The sequence below is a fragment of the Bos mutus genome, chromosome 23 (genome assembly GCF_027580195.1).
Source record: "Bos mutus isolate GX-2022 chromosome 23, NWIPB_WYAK_1.1, whole genome shotgun sequence".
NCBI lineage: Eukaryota > Metazoa > Chordata > Mammalia > Artiodactyla > Bovidae > Bos > Bos mutus.
In genome coordinates, this window is record NC_091639.1 from 49299492 (window position 1) to 49326009 (window position 26518).

At 37.1% G+C, this 26518-nt stretch overlaps 1 protein-coding gene across 1 annotated transcript in view; it reads left to right on the forward strand.

Moving 5' to 3' along the window:
- KHDRBS2 (KH RNA binding domain containing, signal transduction associated 2) overlaps window positions 1-26518 on the forward strand; it is a 617615-nt gene that overhangs the window by 330839 nt on the left and 260258 nt on the right. The window contains exon 4 of the mRNA XM_070360912.1: window positions 19552-19698. Within this exon, the coding sequence (XP_070217013.1) occupies window positions 19552-19698 (147 nt within the window). The remainder of the gene's footprint in view (window positions 1-19551; window positions 19699-26518) is intronic.

Genomic DNA, 26518 nt, shown 5'->3' on the forward strand with positions numbered 1-26518 from the left:
AAAAATGTAAATCAGTGGAAGTTATACTTGCATATATAACTTCCATTGATGTAGCCCTTTTTACATATGTTACTTTTATTGATTAGGAAGAAGAGTGGATTGAACAACTTTTATATTTGCAGACAGAACCTTGCCATCAGGTTTATTCACATTGCTATTTTTGTTCAGTCACTAAATTGTGTTGACTCTTTGAGACCCCATTGATTGCAGCAAGCCAGGCTTCCTTGTCCTTCACTATCTCCTGGAGTTTGCTCAACTTATGTCTATTGAGTTGGTGATTATATCTAATCAAATCATCTTCTGCCACCCCCTTCTCCTTTTGCCATCAATGTTTCCCAATAATATTAAGAAATTGTGATCAGATCATCAAATCTCTTAAGTGAATTTTGAAAATGAAAGAGTTTTGCCTTTGCCTCAATAATAACAATAATAAAAACAGACACAATTCTCAACCATGGATGTGAAAGACTTTCTACTCAAGTAGTTTTGGTTTAGCTAATAAGAATGATATTTTCATTGGATAAGTGATCTTTTTTTTTTCCCATTTCTACCACATAAACTACATTTATGTGGATACAAAGTGTATTTATTGTGTTAGAAGCAGCTTTATTTTGTGTACTAGTCATAATAATTCTACTTTGGCAATGTTGATTTAATTGAAAAAGTAGAAAAGGGTGGCATTGTAGGAACAGTGATATATTCTGCTATGAATACATCCTAACAAATGACAGATTGTTGTAAACTGGAAAGAGCATCAACAAACATTAATTCCATCAACATTTACTAAATTTTGCTTTTCTTATTATTAATTTTTAATTTGTGCTCTCTATTTCCATAGTTACATGGAAAGTTTTAATATAATTTTTATAGAGAGTTCAGGTCAGAGGAGAATAGGGCTAGTGCTATAAATGTTGTATTATAGACAATCAATACAAATAAATATACATATCAGCTCAGTGAATCTGCCAGAATGACTATTATTTTAGCCCTGACAATATCTGGAAAAGTTACTCTCTCCAGAGTGAAATTTTATGTTGTTAGTATATTATCCTTCATATTACTAAAGCAAACAAATTTCTAATATCCAAAAACTACTTAAAATGATAATATGATGGGTTAGAGGGTTAGTGCCCTAGAAAGCTAAGTGTTCCATTAAATTCATTCTCTCAATTTTTTTTATTCATTTTGGATTGGAGGAATTTTTTATAACATGATTTTGCTTTCCTGTTATTGTATTTATATTTTAATACATTTGATAATTTTTTAATTAACAAATACTTGGAGGAAACCACTACTTGAAGACAGTGCTATTAAGATAGACAAGGACTCTTGTCTTAATTTACAGTATGACTACATACAAAGGAAAATAATTTAGAAAATCAGAGAAAAATGTCTGTAATTTAGCCAAAAAGAAAAGGGAGGTTTTATATATCTTAGGTTTATCCATGAAACGTTTACATGTGACTAGGTGTTAGGAAGTAGCAGGTATACTAAATTCTCAAAATGGTTTTGTTATAAAATTTTAATTGCCTTCATTTCCTTCTTGCATAAGGTATTATCTTTAAATGATTTGATAGAATCTAATATTTATTGCTATATAGGACATAGATAAAATTAAATCATAAGGAATTTTATTAATACTGTGATTTCTTTTTTAAATTAATTAATTTATTTATTTTACCTTACAATATTGTAGTGGTTATGCTATACATTGACTTGAATCTGCCATGAGTGTACACGTGTTCCCCATCCTGAAACCCCCACCCACCTCTCTCCTCATCCCATTCCTCTGAGTCATCCCAGTGCACCAGCCCCGAGCACCCTGTATCATGCATCAAACATGGACTGGCAATTCATTTTACATATGATATTTTACATGTTTAAATGCCATTCCCCATATCATCCCACTCTCGCCCTCTCCTACAGAGTCCAAAAGACTGTTCAATACATCTGTGTCTCTTTTGCTGTCTCACATACAGGGTTATCGTTACCTTCTTTCTAAATTCCATATATACATGTTAGTATACTGCATTGGTGTTTTTCTTTCTGGCTTACTTCACTCTTTTTAATAGGCTCCAGTTTCATCCACCTCATTAGAACTGATTCAAATGTATTCTTTTTTTTTTTAATTTAATTTAATTTAATTTAATTTTTTTTTTTTTTGGTGAACAAGGCCCGCACTTTGTTTTCCAAAGTAGTTTTTATACCTTAAGTTATGCATAGAGGATAATGGGGAAGGGGTAGAGTCATGCAGCAAGCCAGGCTTTCTTCCTGCAAACTTATCATATGCAAAAGCTTAGGTGATTTGCATCATCTTCTGGCCCAGAGGCCTGTTAACATTTTTTTTTTCTAATTTTATTTTATTTTTAAACTTTACAATATTGTATTAGTTTTGCCAAATATCAAAATGAATCTGCCACAGGTATACCTGTGTTCCCCATCCTGAACCCTCCTCCTTCCTCCCTCCCCATATCCTCCCTCTGGGTCCTCCCAGTGCACCAGCCCCAAGCATCCAGTATCGTGCATTGAACCTGGACTGGTGACTCATTTCATACATGATATTGTACATGTTTCAATGCCATTCTCCCAAATCTCCCCTCCCTCTCCCTCTCCCACAGAGTCCATAAGACTGATCTATACTTCAGTGTCTCTTTTGCTGTCTCGTACACAGGGGTTATTGTTACCATCTTACCAAATGTATTCTTTTTAAAGGCTGAGTAATACTCCATTGTGTATATGTACCACTACTTTCTTATCCATTCATCTGCTGATGGACATCTAGGTTGCTTCCATTTCCTGGCTATTATAAACAGTGCTGCAATGAACATTGGGGTACACATGTCTCTTTCAACTCTGGTTTCCTTAGTGTGTATGCCCAGTAGTGGGATTTCTGGGTCATAAGGCAGTTCTATTTCCAGGTTTTTAAGGAATCTCCACACTGTTCTCCATAGTGGCTGTACTAGTTTGCATTCCCACCAACAGTGTAAGAGGGTTCCCTTTCCTCCACACCCTCTCCAGCATTTATTGCTTGTAGACTTTTGGATCACAGCCATTCTTACTGGGGTGAAATCGTACCTTATTGTGGTTTTGATTTGCATTTTTCTGATAATGAGTGATTTTGAGCATCTTTTCATATGTTTGTTAGCCATCTGTATGTCTTCTTTGGAGAAATGTCTATTTAGTTCTTTGGTCCATTTCTTGATTGGGTCGTTTATTTTTCTGGATTTGAGCTGCAGGAGTTGCTTGTATATTTTTGAGATTAGTCCTTTGTCAGTTGCTTCATTTGCTATTGTTTTCTCCCATTCTGAAGGCTGTCTTTTCACCTTGCTTAGAATTTCCTTTGTTGTGCAGAAGCTTTTAAGTTTAATTAGATCCCATTTGTTTATTTTTGCTTTTATTTCCAATATTCTGGGAGATGAGTCATAGAGGATCCTGCTGTGGTTTATGTCTAGAGTGTTTTGCCTATGTTTTCTTCTAGGAGTTTAATAGTTTCTGGTCTTACGTTTAGATCTTTAATCCATTTTGAGTTTATTTTTGTGTATGGTGTTAGAAAGTGTTCTAGTTTTATTCTTTTACAAGTTTTTGACCAGTTTTCCCAGCACCACTTGTTAAAGAGGTTGTCTTTTCTCCATTGTATATTCTTGCCTCCTTTGTCAAAGATAAGGTATCCATAGGTGCATGGAATTACCTCTGGCCTTTCTATTTTGTTCCACTGATCTATATGTCTGTCTTTGTGCCAGCACCATAATGTCTTCGTGACTGTAGCTTTATAGTAGAGACTGAAGTCAGTCAGGTTGATTCCTGCAGTTCCATTCTTCTTTCTCAAGATTGCATTGGCGATTTGAGGTTTTTTGTATTTCCATACAAATTGTGAAATTATTTGTTATAGTTCTCTAAAAAATACTGTTGGTAGCTTGATAGGGATTGCATTCAATCTATAAATTGATTCTTACCTTGCGTGTACAACACTCCGAGCCCCAGGAGAAGTTCCCAACGTCCAGCCTTAAGGCCCGGTACCTCTTGTTGCCTCCCCGCACACGGACTGTGTGTATGCCACGGGGGCCAATCTTTGTGTTGGCAGCGGGGCGTTCCAGCTCATACTTCTGCTTCTTGTGGTAGGACTTTCTCTTGCCCCCAGTCTTATGGCGCTTGTGCCAGTTGTCCCGAGAGATGCCCATCGCTCGGCACTGGCTGGAAAGAACTGCAATTTCTTTGTTTCTGAGCAAAGTGGTCTTCCCTGGTGGCTCAGCTGGTAAAGAATCTGCCTACAATGTGGGAGACCTGTGTTTGATCCCTGGATTGGGAAGATCCCCTAGAGAAGGTAACGGCTACGCACTTCAGCATTCTGGCCTGGAGAATTCCATGGGGTCACAAAGAGTCAGACATGACTGAGCAGCTTTCACTTGTCATTGAAATATAATCACAGGCTTCCCTGGTGGCTCACAGTAAAGACTCTGCCTTCAATTCAGGAAACCAGAGTTCGATCCTTGTGTCAGGAAAATTCCCTGGAGGAGGGAGGGCATGGCAACCTACACCAGTACTCTTGCCCAGAGAATCCCATGGACAGAGGAGCCTGGCAGGCTACAGTCCATACGGTTGGACGGAGTCAGACATAACTGACACAACTAAGCAGCAGCAACAATAAAGTATAATCACCCACAAAAGAAGCATAAATTAAATGAGAATTTTATAATAGTAATTTATAATGCCTTCTTTGTAATTTTTATTGAATCAATAGTTTTAAAATAATTGTAATGATTTTATACCATTTAAGTGTACGGTTTTTCCTGTGATCATGTATGGATGTGAGAGTTGGACTGTGAAGAAGGCTGAGCGCCAAAGAATTGATGGTTTTAAACTGTGGTGTTGGAGAAGACTCTTGAGAGTCCCTTGGACTGCAAGGAGATCCAACCAGTCCATTCTGAAGGAGATCAGCCCTGGGATTTCTTTGGAAGGAATGATGCTAAAGCTGAAACTCCAGTACTTTGGCCACCTCTTGCGAAGAGTTGATTCATTGGAAAAGACTCTAATGCTGGGAGGGATTGGGGGCAAGAGGAGAAGGGGACGACAGAAGATGAGATGGCTGGATGGCATCACTGACTCGATGGACGTGAGTCTGAGTGAACTCCGGGAGTTGGTGATGGACAGGGAGGCCTGGCGTGCTGCGATTCATGGGGTCGCAAAGAGTCAGACAGGACTGAGCGACTGATCTGATCTGATAATTTAAATGTTCTGATAAATAATTTATTTCAAAACAAAATATATAGTATTTAATAGATTAAAATAAAAAGGAAATTAGATAAAACTAATTTTATAACATTATCATAGCAATTTTTATAGACAGAAATGGTAGAAATGACAGGTATTTATGGTATTAAATTAGTAGATTTGAAGATGCATTTTTCTCAGTAAAATTCTCCAATTTCCAGTTGAGTAACAGATATTTTTAAATATCTTAGCTCTTACTTTATTCATTATTTGCCATGATAGCAATGGATGAAGAAAAGCACTCATACCCGAGAGAATCATCTCCTTTTACACATGGTCCAACTTTCAATACTGGAAAATCTGGGGGACTCATGAAGAAAAGTATTAAACACCTACAATTAAATTTAAAAAAAAGAAAGAAACATTATAGTCACTAAACTTAATGTAGATATAGGGAACAGTAGCATAAATGAATGGTTTCTATAGTCTTCACCTTCTGTCTACTGACGGCAGATGTTCTAACTGTTGGGTAAGCACCTTAGAGAGGTCAAGAAAAATTATACCTCCTGTGCTTCATCTAAAGTTAGTACAGTGCCATAATGTGCTAAAATTTAATTTTATCTTTGTTCTGCTTCAAATGTTCCCTTGCTCCTTTCAAGTAATGTCTCAAATAAACTTCTTTCAGTAAAGGCAATGCCACAGAATCCATCTCTCTTCAACCTAAGGATGAAATAGATGCATTAGTGGTAAGCACAAAGAAAATTGAAACAACAATCCAAAAACTTTTCAATTCTAATATCTGTTCACCCCAGTGTCACTTTAGTTCATCTTTTGTATGTGTCATTAATATTTTCATGGATCCTGATGGCTGTGCTTCATGGAAAGGCCAAATTATTCCACTGGTATTTAATAAATTTAAAGTAATATAAACAGATTCTGTGAATGACTTGCATTACGTTTAGAAGTGAATGTATTTACCAAAATTTAATCACTGATATCACTAAAGCTTACTTTGTTTCGTTGTTAATCTTGGTTTTCAGTAAACTTTTTCTACTCTGGACAATTTCAAGTTTGCCTTTTGTAGTACTCTCTCAAAAGTATGTGCTATTTTGAAATGTGTTTAACTTTTTCTAATATATGCAGCATTTCTAATCATAGTGTTACAGTAAGAGGACCCCCAATCAATACAAAGCGATTTTGTATCCTCAACTTTAAATCGATTCCTGTAGTGATTCTCCATTCATAGAAAGTAGTGTGCTATCTGCTTTGCTGAAACTTGGCATGTATTTGATGGTTTTTAAATTTTAAATCAGATATTGAGCTGCGTGCTAAGTCACTTCAGTCGTGTCCAATTCTTTACAACCCTGTGGACTGTAGCCTGCCAGGTTCCTCTATCCAAGGGATTTTCCAGGCAAGAATACTGGAGTGGGTGGCCATGCCCTCCTCCAGGGAATATTCCCAACCTAGGGATCAAACCCACATTTCCTGTGTCTACCGCATTGGCTGGCAAATTCTTTGCCTACTTAGTGACCTGGGAAGCCCAACCTATGATGCAGCTTAACTAAATCACAGATGAGGAAATCCTTGGTATAGTCTCAGCATCTTGTGGTCAGTCAATATATGTTCTGTTTTGTTCCCCAAAGAGCCTAGCAGTGTTAGCACTGGGGCAAGACACCTGAAAATATACTCTTAATTTAGTATACAATATGCTGTGTGTGTGTGTGTGTGTGTGTGTGTGTGTGTGTGTGAAAGATTAGAGGGCCATCGTAGCCTCCCTGCATTGACCCATGTTCTCCAAATGTTTCCATCCTTGCTAACTCCATATCCTTGCTCTTGGACCAGCAGGGACAGAGAGGGGACTGTGCTAAGAGGTTGGATTAATACTTTGGATTAATAGATTCTATTTATATTTTACATACATCCTGTACCAGTGCTATAGGACAAACACTAGTACATCAAACCATTATGACTCCACTTTTGTGTTTATGCAACATCCAAAAAGGTTTGTTGCCCTAAGATAAAGAAAGAGTGAGTCTAAATTCACTTAAGTGTATGTAGGTGATATTGAAAATTTTCAGACATACCATGAAAGTAACAATTGTCAGGATTAGTGACGGGAATAACTCCTCTCCTGGGAAAGACATATTCTGTGCTATGAAGCAGAACAAACCTTGATCAATATAAAGTGTCACGATCAGTCCAAGTCTAGGTCCTGAGCTCATTACTTTTCCTTATGCTTTTCCAAAAACATTGATTTCACAGACTTAAAAAAAAAAAAAAATGCAGAAGGGCTTTCCACATCCAGGAGAAGTTTTATAGTTGCTCCAGTGCCAAACACCCAAGCTCAGATTCCTAGTAAACTGCAGCACTTGGAAGTGAGTTCTAGAGGTATGTGTACACACTGCCTCCACTCTGCTTTGATTCTGAGGTGTTTCAGAGGTTCTGTGCTCAGTTTCTATTTCCCAGCACTGATAGAACCTTTTGTAGTCTATAAAAATGAAACAGAGATAAACTCATCAGAAATAAAAATTTTAAAAATTAACATTCACTTTCTACAAATATAGTCTTTCCATGTAATTGAATTATTTGAAGAGAATAGAAATATCTTCACTCTCTCCATTCTTTTGTCTAGTCTATAAAATAAATTTTCCTTTTAGACATTATCAAGTATACTTTTGCTAAAACAATATGAAGGACAGAAAGGGAAAGTGACAACATCTATAAGATCAAATTTTTATGTTCCCCATTTCCTTTGGAAAGTATTTATTACCAGGTAACAGAAAACTTAGCCATTTATTTGAATAAAGCAATTAATATAAAAGTATATAGAGATTATACTTTCTATTAAGATTTAGATATGATCTAAGAAACATCATTTATGTATACTCTGCCATAATCCACTCCCCAATCACACATACATGATGCCAACAGCAAAACACTTAGTGTTCAAGGATCCATGGAACCAAATGTTCTGTTGAAGTATACTATCAATATTAGTAATATAATACCAAGTATTTGTGATATAATCATATTTAGAAGGTGTTGCAGTTAAGATTCTATTGAGCAATCATTTCTATGTTGCTGACTATGTGGAGTTGGATGAATATATTTGTTCCAAATAAAAGTCCACAGGGGGTTGAAAGCAGATGATGATTTCAGAGAAAGGTAAGGTTTTTCTAGTGAGTATCTGCAGAGGGCATGCAGAAGATGAAGCTGTTGAGCTCAGCCAGCACCAGATGAAAAAATCCTGTAATGCCATGTGGAAATCATTGAATTTTAGGTATACAATATGTCAGCAGAGGCTTGTCAGCAGCAACTGGTATAATCTGGAAAATTTTTTTACAGAAAGCTAAAAGTGTCAAAATGATTATTCTGTCTGTGCCTTTTATTAATTTTGCATCCATATGTTGTAAATTTGGATGCCATTCTGTGCTGACGCCACAAGTATTCTATTCAGTGGTTAGCCACTTTATAAGTCCTAATGTGTTTGCTTCTCGGTCTGGCTGCTTGATGAACAGCATAATGCATTGTCTAAAGTAAAGCCTTCCAAATCCTACCTTCAAGGCCAAATTGCCTTGTGTGCTACTTTCCTTTCAAGGGCAGGAGACAGCCTCTCTAGGGTCCTCTGAATGTCTTCAGCAGGTTTTGTGGCCTTTCTTTTGTTCTATTTTTTTTTTTTTTTTTTATCTCTGGCTTCAGCACCCTTGTCATTGCTGTCTGGTATCCTGTTGCTATCTCCTCTACAGACAGTAATGGCTGTGCAAGGTGACCTTCCCCAAATTGATATCCCACCTCCACATTTTCTCTTAGAACCAGTCATTTGGCTTTGCTCCTTACCAACTGGGATTCACTAGTACTTGCTTTTCCATCATTGGCTAGAGCATCATGAGGCTCAGAAGCAAATCTGACCATATCTACTGGGTCAAAAGTGACTGTACTGAATGAAATCCCCTCACCAGCTCACTAGTTGTTTTCACTTCTTAATTTTCTCCCACAGCCCTATTCCAATTCAACAGGTTCCTGTTTAGGTTTTACTTAAGACACTTTATCCTTGAAGATATGTTTTCTTGAAATGGAAACAGGATACAGCCCCCCTGAGAATCAACATTCTAAGTGATTTGTAAAATACAGTTCTCTGGTGCCTCAAATGGTAAATAATCTGCCTGCAATGCAGGTCACCTGGGTTCAATCCCTAGATCGGGAAGATCCCCTGGATAAGGGAATGGCTACCCGCTCCAGCGTTCTTGCCTGGAGAATTCCATGTACAGAATAGCCTGGCAGCCATGGGGTCTCAAAGAGTTGGAAGCATGCTTCCATCTTTAACGATGTCTTGTCAAGAATCTTTCATTTTGCTTTTTGCTTTAGTCGCCATACACTCAAGACAGTTTAATTCCTCATGAATTCTAGACTACTGGGCCTTCTTGGGAATAGGCATTGTCTTTTTCAGTGGTGAAAATTTTCAACAGACAAATTCCAGGTAGTCTGAACATTGTATTTCTTAGAAGAGCATAACAAATGCCATAAATTATAGTGGAATAGTTAAAATAATGAATTATCATCTTATGACATCATCAGCATCCATGGCCCCAGAAACTGAAATCAGACAGTTCTTGGTGTTCCAGAAGACTCTTAGGCCCTGGGTTGTTTCAGGGGCAGTAAACAGAAAGTTGCCCTCAGCACAGAACCTAGTGCATACTCACTGGCAAACCTACTATCCTTGTTTCTAAATCTGAAATTTTGTACATGGGAAGTCCATTGTCGATTGTATATTTTCCCTTTTTGGATCAGCTTTAGAGGCATATAGTAATTTTTTTATTTCTGTTCATTTTTTTTTGCTTGCTTATTCTTGCTTTTCTTAAAATTCAGGGATTTTCCTGAAATGCATCTCACTTTGGCTCTTTTCTCTTAAGTTCAGAATAGAATTAGGTAAACACTTATATTCTGCATCCTGCAAAAAGTTTTCTTCTATTATTTATTTATTTTTCTTATGTTTTGTTTTCTCTTTGTGTAATTCTTACTATTACATATCAGCTTTACTGGATCTATTTTACATGTCTCTGATATTTCCTTCATAATCTTTATCTATTCATGTACTTTGCTTTGTATTTAATCTTTCTGTACAAAATTTCTGACTTCCATCATCTATCCTTAATTTAAACTACTGTATTGTCTTGCTTTGAGTTCCCCTAGACAAGGACAATGTAGAAAAATTTAGTTATGTGAAGTTTATTTGGAAGGAAAACTCTGGAAACCTCAGTATAGGAGTAAGGAAGTAAAATAAGAAACATAAGGAAACCCATGTAATGTGCATTCTCAAACAGGCTAAAGACATACCTCCACTTGTGCACAGAGCAGTTGCTTTGTGCAACTGATAAGCTTTCTTTGAAGCAGCTGAAGCTTAGCAGTTGAACTTAAGCAACCAAACATATGGGGCAACTATAGCTGGTACCACATCTAAGGGAGGAGCAGGCTGAGGTGTTTATAAGCTGGCTCTCTCCAATCACTAGTTGACAACTGGTCCATAGAGAGTTGAGTCCTGGCGTGTCTTCCCTGCTCTGTGCTTAAGTAGGGCTATCCCTCAAGGCCAGATCAAGCCTCCAGCAAGAAAATAAATAAATGCTGGTTACATGAAGATAATGAAGTCAATGAATATGGGTAGAGTATGCACAGCATCTGTTATAAAGAGTATTGGTGGAATTTATGTAATAAGAAAATCTTCTCCCGGCCCAGAATTGTGTCTACAAAAAGAACTCTTTTTGTAGAGAAGAAGATGCTTTTATTATTATTAAGCATTAGATCTGAATGTGATGGGCATCATGGGCCATTCATCAAGAGATGAAAAGACAGGGAGAGATCTCATCCTTTTATAGCCAAGCAGATACAAACCATTACATACTTGTTCTCAATGTAAAAAACAAGTAATCCCCAAATAAGAGGTCCTGATAGCACACAGAGAGCATCCTAACTTTGCATAATTATTGGTTAGCTAATTGGGTTCATCCAGGAAAAAGCAAACTTCTCGTATCTTTATGACAGGAAGTAGTTTTGCAACCTGGAGCAAGGCCCCTACCAAAGTTAGGCTTCTACCATCCCCTCACAGAAACTAGAAGATAGATGCCTGTTTTGGTGCTTGCATTTAAAAGGAGAAAGACATTCCTAGGACATAAAACTGACAAAAGGCCTAACTTATATCTTCCAAAGGGTTTATGTACTTTTCAAAGAGAGGAGAAAGTACTTACAATCAGAAGTTTTTTAAATTAAAGACTCTGGGAGGGGAAAAACAAAAAATTGCTCCGAGAAAAAGGAGTGAGGGTACAGCTCTGACAAGATTTCCTCACAGAGCTGACTGTTTGGGCCACAGATGCTATAATCTAGGAGAGTTCTTGCCTGTTTAGTCTCAGGGAGCAAGGCAAAGGCAAAAGTAACTGAGATCCTCTTCAGGGTCAGCCATTGCATCTCTACCACAGACAAATATGTACACACACACACACACACACATATATATATATATATATATATATATATATATTTATTTATACATACATACATTTGTACAAAATCCCTATGTGAGGATGCAATTTGAACGGATGAACGTACTAGAAAAGAATTTCTACATAAGTGTAGTTACAAATGCTTTTCAATTAATCATTCAGACAATCCCATTCAGCCCAAGGTATAAATAATTCATTTGTTTCTATTTGAATTTCATGACAGAGAAAGTTGTACAGATAAGAGACTTATTTATTACTGAAGAGGATTTGTATTAAAAGAAAGTTCTCTGGGCATTAATAATAATAAAAAAAAATCTGCAGAAAACACTCAGTAAATTATAACTCTAAGGATAAAATATAACAAGAGTAATTGCTAAAGTAAAAACCAAAATATAAAACTTTTGTGTACTATGTATTATGTGTTTCCAACATTTCTTTTATTGTTTAGCTTATTCCTGGCACTGGTAGAGTTTTCAGGAGGATAATTAGGATATTTGAATGCATCGCCTTTTTTAGTTCATATCTGTTTTTATATTGTTTTGAACCTTAGATATTTAGCATAATAATATTTAGCAAGTCATGTTTGACTAATGCTATTATTGTTATTATTATCATCGTTTTACCATTGAAGAATTAGAAGGTCAAAACTAGTGAGGTCACTTATCATAATTTATATACTATTGAGGGGAAGAGTTGCAATTTTTGCTCTAGTACCCATGATCAGAATCTGGACTGTCGAAGCTAATATGACATGTGTTCTTTCAGAGTTATATCATCCATTTGATGTGCTGTATGATTCATTTGAAAGTTAAAATTCAAGAACATAGACATGGTGATTTTGATTTTTTTTCTTATTCTGAAACGCATGAGCTCTTTGGCTTAGAGTAGTTTTCAAATGTATGATCTCTTGGAGTAAAGTAGTACATTTAAATTAATTTAATAATAATTAGCTTTTTCCAATAGTCATGTATGGACGTGAGAGCTGGGCCATAAAGAAGGCTAAACACCAAAGAATTGATGTTTTTAAACTGTGGTCCTTGAGAAGACTCTTGAGAGTCCCTTGAACTGCAAGGAAATCCAACTAGTCAATCCTAAAGGAAATCAATCCTGAATATTCATTGAAAGACTGATACTGAAGCTGAAGCTCCAATACTGTGGCCACCTGCTGTGACGAGGCAACTCATTGGAAAAGACCCTGATGCTGGGGAACACAGAAGGCAGGAGGAGAATGGGATGACAGAGGATGATATGGTTGGATGGCATCACTGACTCAATGGACATGAATTTGAACAAGCTCGGGAGATGGTAAAGGACAGGAAAGCCTGGTGTATTGCAGTCCATGAGGTCACAAAGAGTTGGACCCCACTGAGTGACTGAACTGAACTGAATAATTCTTGCATCCCTAGAATAAACCCAGTCTGATCACGGTGTATGAGCTTTTTGATGTCTTGCTGAATTCCGTTTGATAATATTTTGTTGAGGATTTTTGCATCTATGTTCATCATTGATACTGGCATGTAGTTTTCTTTTTTTGTGTTGTCTTTGTCTGGTTTTAGTATCAGGGTGATGGTGGCCTTTATAGGATGAGTTTGGAAGTGTTCCTTCCTCTGCAGTTTTTTGAGAGTTTTAGGATAGGCATTAGCTCTTCTCTAAATGTTTGATAAAATTCTGTGAAGCCATCTGGTCCTGGGCGTTTGTTTTTTGGGAGATTTTTGAACACAGCTTCAATTTCAGTGCTTGTAATTGGGTTCTTCATAATTTCTATTTCTTCCTGGTACAGTCTTGGAAGATTGAGCTTTTCTAAGAATCTGTCCATTTCTTCCAGGTTATCAATTTTATTGCCATATAGTTGTTCATAATAGTCTTTTGCAATCCTTTGTATTTCTGTGTTGCCTGTTGTAACCTCTCCTGTTTCATTTCTAATTTTGTTGACTTGATTCTTCTCTCTTTTTTTCTTGATGAGTCTGGCTAAAGGTTTGTCACTTTTATCTTCTCAAAGAACCACTTTTAGTTTTATTAATCTTTACTATTGTTGCTTTCATTTAATTTTCATTTATTTATGCTCAGTTCTTTATGATTTCTTTCCTTCTACTAATTTTGAGGCTTCTTGTTCTTTTTTCTACAGTTGTTTTAGGTGTACAGTTAGGTTATCTATTCAATGTTTTCCTTGTTTCTTCAGGTAGGATTGTATTGCTATAAACTTCCGTCTTATAACAGCTGTTGCTGCATAGGTTTTGAGTTGTTGTCTTTTCCTTGTCATTTTTTTATAGACATTTTTTTATTTCCCTTTTGATTTCTTCAGTAACATATCGGTTATTTATAAATGTATTGTTTAATCTCCATTTGTTTGTATTTTTTTTACAGGTTTTTTCTTGTAATTGATGTCTACTTTTATAGCATTGTGGTCAGAAAAGATGTTTGACACAATTCCAATTTTCTTAAATTTACTGCGGTTTCATTTGTGACCCTAGATGTGATCTATTCTGGAGAATGTTCCATGTGCACTTGAGAAGAAGGTGTATTCTTCTGCATTTGAATGGAATGTCCTGAAGATATCAATGAGATCCATCTCATCTAGTGCCTCATTTAAGACTTGTGTTTCTTTAATTAATTTTCTGTTTTGATGATCTGTCCATTGGCGTGAGTGGGGTTTTAAAGTCTTGTATTTTTATTGTTATTATTATTATTCAGAGAAATATCAATAACCTCATACATGCAGATGACACCACCCTTATGGCAGAAAGTGAAGAGGAACTAAAAAGCCTCTTGATGAAAGTGAAAGAAGAGAGTGAAAAAGTTGGCTTAAAGGTCAACATTCAGAAAACTAAGATCATGACATCTGATCCCATCACTTCATGGCAAATGGATGGGGAAAGAGAGGAAACAGTGGAAACAGTAGCTGACTTTATTTTTGGGGGCTCCAAAATCACTGCAGACGGTGATTGTAGTCATGAAATTAAAACACACTTACTCCTTGGAAGGATAGTTATGACCAACCTAGACAGCATTTTAAAAAGCAGAGACATTACTTTGTCAGCAGAGGTCCATCTAGTCAAGGCTATGGTTTTTCCAGTAGTCATGTACGGATGTGAGAGTTGAACTATACAGAAAGCTGAGCACTGAAGAATTGATGTTTTTGAACTGTGATGTTGAAAAGACTCTTGAGAGTCCCTTGGACTGCAAGGAGATCCAACCAGTCCATCCTAAAAGAGATCAGTCCTGGATGTTCATTGGAAGGACTGATGTTGAAGCTGAAGCTCCAATACTTTGGCCAACTGATTGGAAGAGCTGACTCATTTGAAAAGACCCTGATGCTGGGAAAGATTGAGGCCAGGAGGAGAAGGGGGTGACAGAGGATGAGATGGTTGGATGTCATCACCGACTCAATGGACATGGGTTTGGGTAGACTCCAGGAGTTGTTGATGGACAGGGAGGCCTGACGTGTTGCAGTTCATGGGGTCACAAAGAGTCGGACACGACTGAGTGAGTGAACTGAACTGAACTGAACTGATTATTATTGTGTTACTATTAATTTCTCCTTTTATGTCTGTTAGTGTTTGTCTTATGTATTGAGGTGCTCCTATATTGGGGGCTTAGATATTTACAATGCTATGTCTTCCTCTTGGATTGATCCCTTGATGGTTATGTGGTTTCCTTCTTTATCTCTTGTAATCTTTATTTTAAGGTCTATTTTGTCTGATATGAGGATCGCTACTTCAGCTTTCTTTTGCTTCCTATTTGCATGGAATATATTTTTCCATCCTCTCACTTTCACTCTATATCTGTCTTTAGGTCTGAAGTGTGTTTCTTCCAGACATCATATGTATGGGTCTTGTTTTTGTATCCATTCTGCCAAAAGAATGTATCCATTCTTTTGGTTGGAGCATTTAATCCATTTATGTTTAAAGTAATTATTGATATATATGTTCCTATTGCCATTTTCTTAATTGTTTGGGGTTGATTTTGCAGATCTTTTTCTAACTCTTGTGTTTCTTGACTATATAAGTCCCTTTAACATTTGTTTTAAAGCTGGTTTGCCAGTACTGAATTCCCTTAAATTTTGCTTATCTGAAAAGCTTTTTATTTCTCTATCAATTTTGAATGAGATCCTTTCTGGGTACAGTAATCTTTGTTGTACATTTTCCCATACTTCAAATATATCCTGCCATCCCCTTCTGGCCTGCAGAGTTCCTGCTGAAAGATCAGCTGTTAAACATATGGGGTTTCCCTAGTGTTTTACTTGTTGCTTTTCCCTTGATGATTTTAGTATTATTTCTTTGTGTTTAGTCTTTGTTAGTTTGATTAGTATGGGTCTTGGCATATTTCTGCTTGGGTTTACCCTGTATGGGACTCTTTGTCCCTCTTGAACTTGATTGACTATTTCCTTTTCCATGCTGGGGAAATGTTTCAACTATAATCTCTTCAAAACTTTTTTTCATACACTTTCTTTCTCTGTTACTCTTCTGGGACCCCTATAATTTGAATGCTGGTGTGTTTGATTTTGTTCCAGAGGTCTCTGAGATTATCTTCAGTTCTTCTCATTTTTTTACTTTATTCTGCTCTTCAGAAGTTATTTCCAACATTTTATCTTCCAGTTCACTGATTCATCCTTCTGCTTCAGATATTCTGCTATTGATTCCTTCTAGAGTATTTTTAATTTCTGTGATTGTTTTGTTTGTCTATGTTTCAGTTCAGTTCAGTTACTAAGTTGTGCTCGACTCTTTGCGACCCCATGAAGTGCAGCATGTCAGGCCTCCTTGTCAATCACCAACTCCTGGAGTCTACCCAAACTCATGTCCATCGAGTCGGTGATGCCATCCAGCCATCTCATCCTCTGCCGTCCCCTTCTTCTCCTGCCCCCAATCCCTCCCAGCATCAGGGTCTTTTCCAATGAGTCAACTCTTCGCATGAGGTAGCCAAAGTATTGGAGCTTCAGCTTCAGCATCAGTCCTTTCAATGAATACCCAAGACTGATCTCCTTTAGGATGGGCTGGTTGGATCTCCTTGCAGTCCAAGGGACTCTCAAGAGTTTTCTCCAACACCATAGTTCAGAAGCATCAATTCTTCACTTCTCAGCTTTCTTCACAGACCAACTCGCACATCCATACATGACCACTGGAAAAACCATACCCTTGGCTAGATGGACCTTTGTTGGCAAAGTAATGTCTATGCTTTTCAATATGCTATCTAGGTTGGTTATAACTTTCCTTCCAAGGAGTAAGAATATTTTAATTTCATGGCTGCAATCACCATCTGCAGTGATTTTGGAGCCCAGAAAAATAAAGTCTGACACTGTTTCCATTGTTTCCCCATCTATTTCCTATGAAGTAATGGGACCAGATGCCATGATCTTAGTTTTCTGAATGTTGAGCTTTAAGCCAACTTTTTCACTCTCCTCTTTCACTTTCATCAAGAGGCTTTTTAGTTCCTCTTCACTTTCTGCCATAAGAGTGATGTCATCTACATATCTGAGTTTATTGATATTTCTCCCAGCAATCTTGATTCCAGCTAGTGCTTCTTCCAGCCCAGCGTTTCTCATGATGTACTCTGCATATAAGTTAAATAAGCAGGGTGACAATATACAGCCTCGAATACTCCTTTTCCTATTTGGAACCAGTCTGTTGTTTCATGTCCAGTTCTAACTATTGCATCCTGACCTGCATATAGGTTTCTCAAGAGCCAGGTCAGGTGGTCTGGTATTCCCATCTCTTTCAGAATTTTCCACAGTTTATTGCAATCCACACAGTCAAAAGCTTTTGCATAGTCAATAAAGCAGGAATAGATGTTTTCTGGAACTCTCTTGCTTTTTCTATGATCCAGGGGATGTTGGCAATTTTATCTCTGGTTTCTCTGCCTTTGCTAAAACCAGCTTGAGCATTGGAAGTTCATGGTTCACATATTGCTGAAGCCTGGTTTGGAGAATTTTGAGCATTACTTTACTAGCATGTGAGATGAGTGCAATTGTACACCCTTTCTTTAACTATTCTAGGTCTTTGTTAACTGATTCTTTCATTTTCTCCATTCTGTTTTTAAGGGGTTTTTTTTTATCATGTTTACTATCATTATTCTGAATTATTTTTCAGATAGTTTGCCTATTTCCTCTTCATTTATTTGGTCTTTTGTGTTTCTAGTTTGTTCCTCATTTGTGTAGTATTTCTCTGCCTTTTTATCATTTAAAAAAAAAAGTGTTTGAGGTCCCCTTTTCTCAGGCTTTAAGGATGAATTCTTCCTTCCTTTTTATTTCTGGTTTTCTAAGGTTGGTCCAGTTGTTTGTGTAAGCTTTGTATAGGGTGAGCTTCGTGCTCAGTTTTGTGTGTGTGTGTGTGTGTGTGTGTGTGTGTGTATGTGTTTGTTTGTTTGTTTGTTTGTTTTTTCCTCTGATGGACAAGGCTGAGTGAAGTGGTAATCCTGTCTGCTGATGATTGGGTTTGTATTTTTGTTTTGTTTGTTGTTTAGATGAGGAGTCTTGCACAGGTTGTGTGATACCAGATATTATATTCAAGTGGTTTCCTCTATGTGAGTTCTCACTATTGGAAACTCCTTAGGGTTAGTTCTCTGGTAGTCTGGGGTCTTGCAGTCAGTTCTCCCACTGAAAACGCTCAGGGCTTAATCTTTTTGTAAGTTCAAAATGAGAATTATTTCAGATTTCTCAGAAAGCTTGTCTGACAGAAAAGGTCCTGAAGTGATGCTCTCATTATATGTTCAGCCAAGAAGCAGGAATCAGCAGCAATCCTTTTTTTTTAATCCTTTGAAATTTAGTGAATCAATTGCTAGTTTGGGAAAGGAGAGTCAAGAAAAATAAAATACAATTAATATTATTTATGGTAACTTTTGAGCTTCTCAGGATGCTCAGCAGATTAACAATCCACCTATAATGCAGGAGACTTAGGTTTGACCCCTGAGTTGGGAAGATTTCTTGGAGCAGAGAATGGCAACCCACTCCAGTATTATTTCTCGGAGAGTCTCATGGACAGAGGAGCCATGTAGGATAAAACCTATAGGTTGCAAAGAGTCAGACATGACTGAGCAAGCATGTGTTAATTTTTCACTGAATTTTACTTCCCTGAAATCCTTGCAAAATGAGCTGGACTTGAATCCCAACTTTGCTGAGGTTACTTAAGTCTTTTAAACTCAATATCCTAATTTGAATTATGTGAATGCTATGCAATGTTATTGAAAGGTTAGAGACAACATGAGTGAAAAACTTTGCACACATGAGTAAAGTCAGAAGCATCTGAACTGAACTGATCAGTCATGTGTAATAACTCAGTTGCAGTGCTCACAAAAATCTTGGGTATGCAGCTCACTCAGAATCAAGGTCAACATAATGCTTAACAACCATTGCTTTAACTTACTCCTGTATGAGGTGGCAAATGATAGCAGAGTGAGGGTAGGACCTATTCCCATGGGAATGAGCCTGTGAAAGAAGCCTCTGTTTTGCTCACTTTCATGGAGAGCAAGTAACCATTTCACCACCTCTCAAAAAGTATCTATAAAATTCTGGTTTTCTTAAAGAACAGTGGCATTGTGGGTTCATTGCCTGCAAATGATTACTTGTCAGACACAAAAGCAATACTTTTCTTCCAGTGGAGTTAATGGCATTTCTATCGCTTCTTTTGGGGGATTTAGTATTTTTCATTTAGCTGATTAAAATGTGCAGCTAATTATGTCAGATTAAAAAAAAATCAAACTCTTAAAATTATTTTGAAGTCTTTAAATGACTTATGCCAGATTTTTACTTTCCATTTGGGGAAAATTTGCTTAGATTATATCCTTTTGTCATCTCCTCAGTAAATGTTAAATCGATGTAAAATGAGTGGATTTGTATTTATAAAAATAACTTTTTTCACAGGAAGAAGAATTAAGAAAAAGTGGGGAAGCCAAGTATGCCCACTTGAGTGATGAACTTCACGTATTAATTGAAGTGTTTGCTCCACCGGGGGAGGCTTATTCACGTATGAGCCACGCTTTGGAAGAGATTAAAAAATTTCTGGTTCCCGTAAGTATTTTTCATTTTCTACAAAGATGTTTCTCATCAGTTCCTATTAAAAATGTGCCTTTGATCTTCACTGACTTTCTAGAAAACAAGTTTATGTTGCAGATTAATTATTTGTAGAGTTAATGTGAAAGTGAAAATAAAAAGGCATACAAAAAACACTTAGCACAGGCTCTGGCATATTGCTACCAAGTGGTGATTTGGCAATTGTTTTTCTTCAGCATGTTACATGCGATCCTTCACAGCCATGAAGAGTAAGACAATTAACACTAAAGCTTAAATACATAACTGAAGTTGTATACTTTTCTTTTGTTTCTTAATTACTTGTTGGTTGACATGTATTATTCATAACTTTTAATTAACATAGAAAATATTTCCAGGTATAGTGGAAGGGGAAAGAGACTCAATATGCAATATGTGTAATGACAATGATAGTATTTGGAATGATCATGTACTTTTATGCAATAGTATTCCAGGTGCTGATTCATTGTAAAACATAATGTAAAATAATCAATATTAATAAAACTAAACATTTATTGACATCATGCAAAAGTCAGAAAAATAAAATCATTGCACTGTATGAGAGAAACAGAACATTCAGTGTTCAGAAAACGTAAGCCAGCATATTCAGGGTTGCATTTGAATAGAATTTTCTACTGATTTTCTAAGAAATAGAAGAAGGTTAAATAATGAAGCTTTCCTAAAGGTCAACAATTTAGCATTCCAGGAAGAGGTTGTTTGAACAGAAAGCTTGGCATCAGGCTTGGACCTGGGAATAAAATAATTAGAGAATGCTGAGTAAAGTTTTCTGGATTTGTCCTGGCAGATGTCTTCAGCAGAGAGAAAAAAAGAGTAGCTGAGATTTATCTGTGCAATGGAGAAACACTATAGATTTCTAAACTAAGTAATAAACTCAGAGGAAATGTGGGTAAGATTATTGATTGGCAGTCATTTTGAAATTAGGGAAAACAACAACAACAACAGAATTTCACAACAGAAAAGTACAAAAATATAACCATACAACCTATGTGTATGCCCAGTTTTAAAATTTCTGTCAAGATGAGGTTATAGAATAATCCCATACCACTCTGATTATTCCATAACTTTGTATACACCCAGAATTTCTGCCCAATTTATTATCTGGTACTTATCTGAACATCTTCCTAAATAGATCCTATATTTCTTAAGAATGAGGATGCTATGTCCTCTCTTCCTTTTGTTTTTGAACTAAATGCCTGGTGCTGTTGGGTAAATAGTTTTATTATATTTAGCTCAGACCAGCCCAACCTTTGGTGATCTAAGCAGTATCAAAAAAGACTAGAACTGCCTACATTATTAATTCATTTTGTGACTGTAGACAAGTCAGTTAAATTTCCACAACTTTAGCTTCAGTTCAGTTCAATTGCTCAGTTGTGTCTGATTCTTTGTGACCCCATGGACTATAGCATGCCAGACTTCCCTGTACTTCACCAACTCCTGGAGCTTGCTCAAAATCATGTCCATCGAGTCAGTGATGCCATCCAACCATCTCATCTTCTGTCGTCCCCTTCTCCTCCTGCTTTCAATCTTTTCCAGCATCAGAGTCTTTTCCAAAGAGTCAGTTCTTCACATCAGGTGGCCAAAGTATTGGAGTTTCAGTGACATCAATCCTTCCCATGAATATTCAGGACTGATTTCCTTTAAGACTGACTGTAGCTTATTCATCTTTAAAAAGATGGTAGTAAAATAGGTATTGTGAATACTAAAAATAGCAGATATTGTTATTGTGAACAATAATAATAACAAGCATTGTGAATATTAAGTGGGATAATGCATATGAAAGGACACAGAAAATTATAAAGGATGATATATGTTTTATTATATATTATATATAAGTAAATTTGCATTTTTAATCTATTTTATTATTGTAGTAGAAACTTGGAATGACATTTTAAAGTGAAATATGTAAGATGAAATACTATTTCATTACTACAAGATTTTAGACCTAGTCTGTAGGCTAGGTTGACCCTATTTTGTTATAAATACCAGTGATACATTTCACTTACCTCTTGGACTTCTTGATACTTGTAATCATTTGATTTATTTCTTCTCCACTGAATTATCCTCTGTGAGGGCAGGCCTGGCCACGCCTTTCATACTACCCACATTTAGATTCATACCTGGCACACTAACTGTTTGATAGTCTGATGGAGGGAGTCACTGGAGATGATGCAAGGGGTTAAACAGCTATCTGGGTGAGATTTGGGGAACAGTCAACATGCTCTCCCTAAACAGATCTACATGTGGTTGAAAACCTTCCTTTGATCAGTGTGTTCTGCTCCTGCTTCCTCTCAGTTTTATCTTTGCCCATCCAAATCTTCCTCACTGTACATCCAACATTCCAGGCTTCCTCTTTACTAAGGGCCTTTGACAATTCTTCTCCAAAATATTGACAACAGGTCCCAGCTCACAGGGTAGCACTGCAGGAAATTCTTCCCTCACCATACAATCTAAAGCAGCCTCCCTGTATTTGTACAGCCTTATTATATTGTGTCTGCAACACCGTCTGACACTCAGTTTCTGCAGTTCACTGTCCTGTCACTCCCTGGCCCTCTTCACTTATATATTTTCCTCATAACTTTGTGCCAGGTACATAAGGAAGCACTTAATAAATGTTTTTTATGAATGAAGAAAGCTTTAAAAATATTCTGATATCTCTCAATGTTGAATTAGCAAATTTTACAATCAATGAAGCAATACTATTTGGTAAATGTTGCCCATTTTGCTTTGCTGGTCTCAGCACCAAGCAGAGGATAGCATCTGTTCACTTCACTCAACATCAGAACTGCAAGGAGTGAAAATTATCTGCCAGTTCTTTTTCATTTATCTGGAATCACTTAGTGATTTATGTTTCTTTTGATGTTTATATGAAGGTCCATAGAAATGCTAACATATCAAGATACTAATATTTACAAACATCGCAGGTGAAGAATTATGCCCAGGAAGAGGCAAGCTGAAACAACACAGAAGGCTACTGTCAGATGACGTCCACTGACGTCAGATTCCTCTGTTCATGTTACATAACACTCCTCTAACTTGCAGCATCTTCCCATGGTTAAAACCTTCACCTCTATCTGTGTCACTCAACATCTATATAGCTTGTCCTACAATGGGCCATAATCATCTAAGACTGCCAACTGTAGAACATATAACTCAATATTATTGCTGTGTGGAAAATTTTCAGCTGGATAGTTTCCATTCAGTCTTATCAAAACAAGTACAGTGGCAGATCAATAAAGCATCAATAAATTGAACTCTGCTGATTTTAAATCTCTAACGTGTTGAGAAGGTACTGTATTAAGGACTTCCATATATTAGCTAACTTGTCTTGCAAACAAGGTTAGAAGCATCAAATAAATTATTTGACAAATAATGACAAAAGGGATATAAAACCCTAAACTAATACATATTTCAATATGTGAATGCCCTTCTCCTCACTTTATAAGATATAAAAGGAAACAAGTATTATCATTATTACATTTTGTAACACTCCTTGTAAAAACATTGACTGGTTTGATCTCATTTCAATCCAAGGGACTCTCAAGAGTCTTCTCCAGCACCACAGTTTGAAAGCATCAATTCTTCTGCACTCAGCCTTCTTCATGGCCCAACTCTCAATCTGTTCAGTTCAGTTCATTTCAGTTCAGTCGCTCAGTCGTGTTGGACTCTTTGAGACCCCATGAATCACAGCATGCCAGGCCTCCCTGTCCATCACCAACTCCCAGAGTTCACTCAGACTCACATCCATCGAGTCAGCGATGCCATCCAGCCATCTCATCTTCTGTCGTCCCCTTCTCCTCCTGCCCCCAATGCCTCCCAGCCTCAGAGTCTTTTCCAATGAGTCAACTCTTTGCATGAGGTGGCCAAAGTACTGGAGTTTCAGATTTAGCATCATTCCTTCCAAAGAAATCCCAAGGCTGATCTTCAGAATGGACTGGTTGGATCTCCTTGCAGTCCAAGGGACTCTCAAAAGTCTTCTCCAACACCACAGTTCAAAAGCATCAATTCTTCTGTGCTCAGCTTTCTTCACAGTCCAACTCTCACATCCATACATGACCACTGGAAAAATCATAGCCTTGACTAGACAGACCTTTGTTGGCAAAGTAATGTTTCTGCTTTTGAATATGACTACTAAAAACATCACAGCTTTGACTATATGGACCTTTGTTGGCAAAGTGATGTCTCTGCTTTTTAATTTGCTGTCTAGGTTTGTCATAGCTTTATTTCTAAGGAGCAAGTGTCTTGTAATTTCATGGTTGCAGTCACTGTCTACAGTGATTTTGAAGCCCAATAAAAGAAAATCTCATTGTTTTTAACCTCCCCCCTTCTATTTGTCATGAAGTGATGGGGCAAGATGACATGATCTCTGTTTTTTGAATGTTGAGTTTTAAGCCAGCTTTTTCACTCTCCTTTTTCACCTACCTCAAGAGGTTCTTTATTCTTCTTCACTTTCTGCCATTAAGGTGGTGTCATCTAAATAACTGAGATTATTGATATTTCTCCTGGAAATCTTGACTCCAGCTTGTGCTTCATCCAGCCTGGCATTTTGCATGATGTACTCTGCATATAAGTTAAATAATGAGGGTGACAACATATAGCCTTGATGTACTTCTTTCCCAATTTTGAACCAGTCAGTTGTTCTGTGTCCAGTTCTAAGTGTTGCATCTTGACCCACAAACAAGATTATCAGGAGGCAGGTAAGGTCTAGTATTCCTATGTCTTTAATAATTTTCCAGTTTATTGTGATCCACAAAGTCAATGGCTTGAGCATAATCAGTGGAGAAAAATTAGATGATTTTCTACGAAATTATCTTGCTTTCCCTATGATCCAATGGATGTTGGCAATTTAATCTCTGTTCCTCTGTCTTTTCCAAATGCAGCTGGTACTCCTGGAAGTTCTTCATTGATGTACTACTGAAGCCTACCTTGAAGGACTTTGTACATTATCTTCCTAGCATGTGAAATGAGCACAACTGTACGATAGTTAGGATTTTCTTCCTTTGGGACTGGAAAGAAAATTGACCTGTTCCCATGCTGTGGACACTGCTGAGTTTTATAAATTTGCTGACATACTGAGTGCAGTATTTTAAAAGCACCATCTTTTAGGATTTTAAATAGCTCAGCCAGAATTCTATCACCTCCACTAGCTTTGTTTGTAGCTATGCTTCCTAAGGCCCATTTGACTTCACACTCCAGAATGTCTGGCTCTCAGTGAGTGACCACGCAACTGTGGTTATCTAGGTAATCAAGACCTTTTTTGTATAGTTCTTCCTTGTATTCTTTTTAATTAATTTTATTTTATTTTTGAACTTTACATAATTGTATTAGTTTTGCCAAATATCAAAATGAATCCACCACAGGTATACATGTGTTCCCCATCCTGAACCCTCCTCCCTCCTCCCTCCCCATACCATCCCTCTGGGTCGTGCACCAGCCCCAAGCATCCAGTATCGTGCATTGAACCTGGACTGGCATCTCATTTCATACATGATATTTTACATGTTTCAATGCCATTCTCCCAAATCTTCCCACCCTCTCCCTCTCCCACAGAGTCCATAAGACTGTTCTATACATCAGTGTCTCTTTTGCTGTCTCGTATACAGGGTTATCATCACCATCTTTCTAAATTCCATATATATGCGTTAGTATACTGTATTGGTGTTTTTCCTTCTGGCTTACTTCACTCTGTATAATAGGCTCCAGTTTCATCCACCTCATTAGAACTGATTCAAATGTATTCTTTTTAATGGCTGAGTAATACTCCATTGTGTATATGTACCACAGCTTTCTTATCCATTATTCTGCTGATGGACATCTAGGTTGCTTCCATGTCCTGGCTATTATAAACAGTGCTGCGATGAACATTGGGGTACACGTGTCTCTTTCCCTTCTGGTTTCCTCAGTGTGTATGCCCAGCAGTGGGATTGCTGGATCATAAGGCAGTTCTATTTCCAGTTTTTTAAGGAATCTCCACACTGTTCTCCATAGTGGCTGTACTAGTTTGCATTCCCACCAACAGTGTAAGAGGGTTCCCTTTTCTCCACACCCTCTCCAGCATTATTATTTGTAGACTTTTGGATCGCAGCCATTCTGACTGGTGTGAAATGGTACCTCATAGTGGTTTTGATTTGCATTTCTCTGATAATGAGTGATGTTGAGCATCTTTTCATGTGTTTGTTAGCCATCTGTATGTCTTCTTTGGAGAAATGTCTATTTAGATCTTTGGCCCATTTTTTGATTGGGTTTTCTTCCTTGTATTCTTGCCATCTCTTCTTAATCTCTTCTGCTTCTGTTAGGTCCTTACAGTTTCTGGCATTTATCATGCCCAACCTTGCATGAAATGTTCCCTTGGTACCTCCAATTTTCTTGAAGAGATATCTAGTTTTTTCAATTCTATTGTTTTCCTCTATTTCTTTGCATTGTTTATTTAAGAAGGCCTTCTTATCTCTCCTTGCTATTCTCTGGAACTCTGCATTCACTTGAGCATATCTTTACTTTTCCCCCAGCCTTTCCGTTCTGTTTCTTCCTTAGTTAAATATAAATTGCCTGAGACAACCACTTTGCCTTCTTGCATTTCTTTTTCTTTGGGATGGTTTTGGTTACTGCCTCCTCTACAATGTTATGAACCTCTGTCCATAGTTCTTCAGGCACTCTGTATACCAGATCTAATCCCTTAAATTTATGTATTACCTCCACTGTATAATCATGAGATTTGATTTAGGTCATACCTGAATGGCCTATTGCTGTTCCCTACTTACTTCAATTTAAGCCTGAGTTTTGCAAT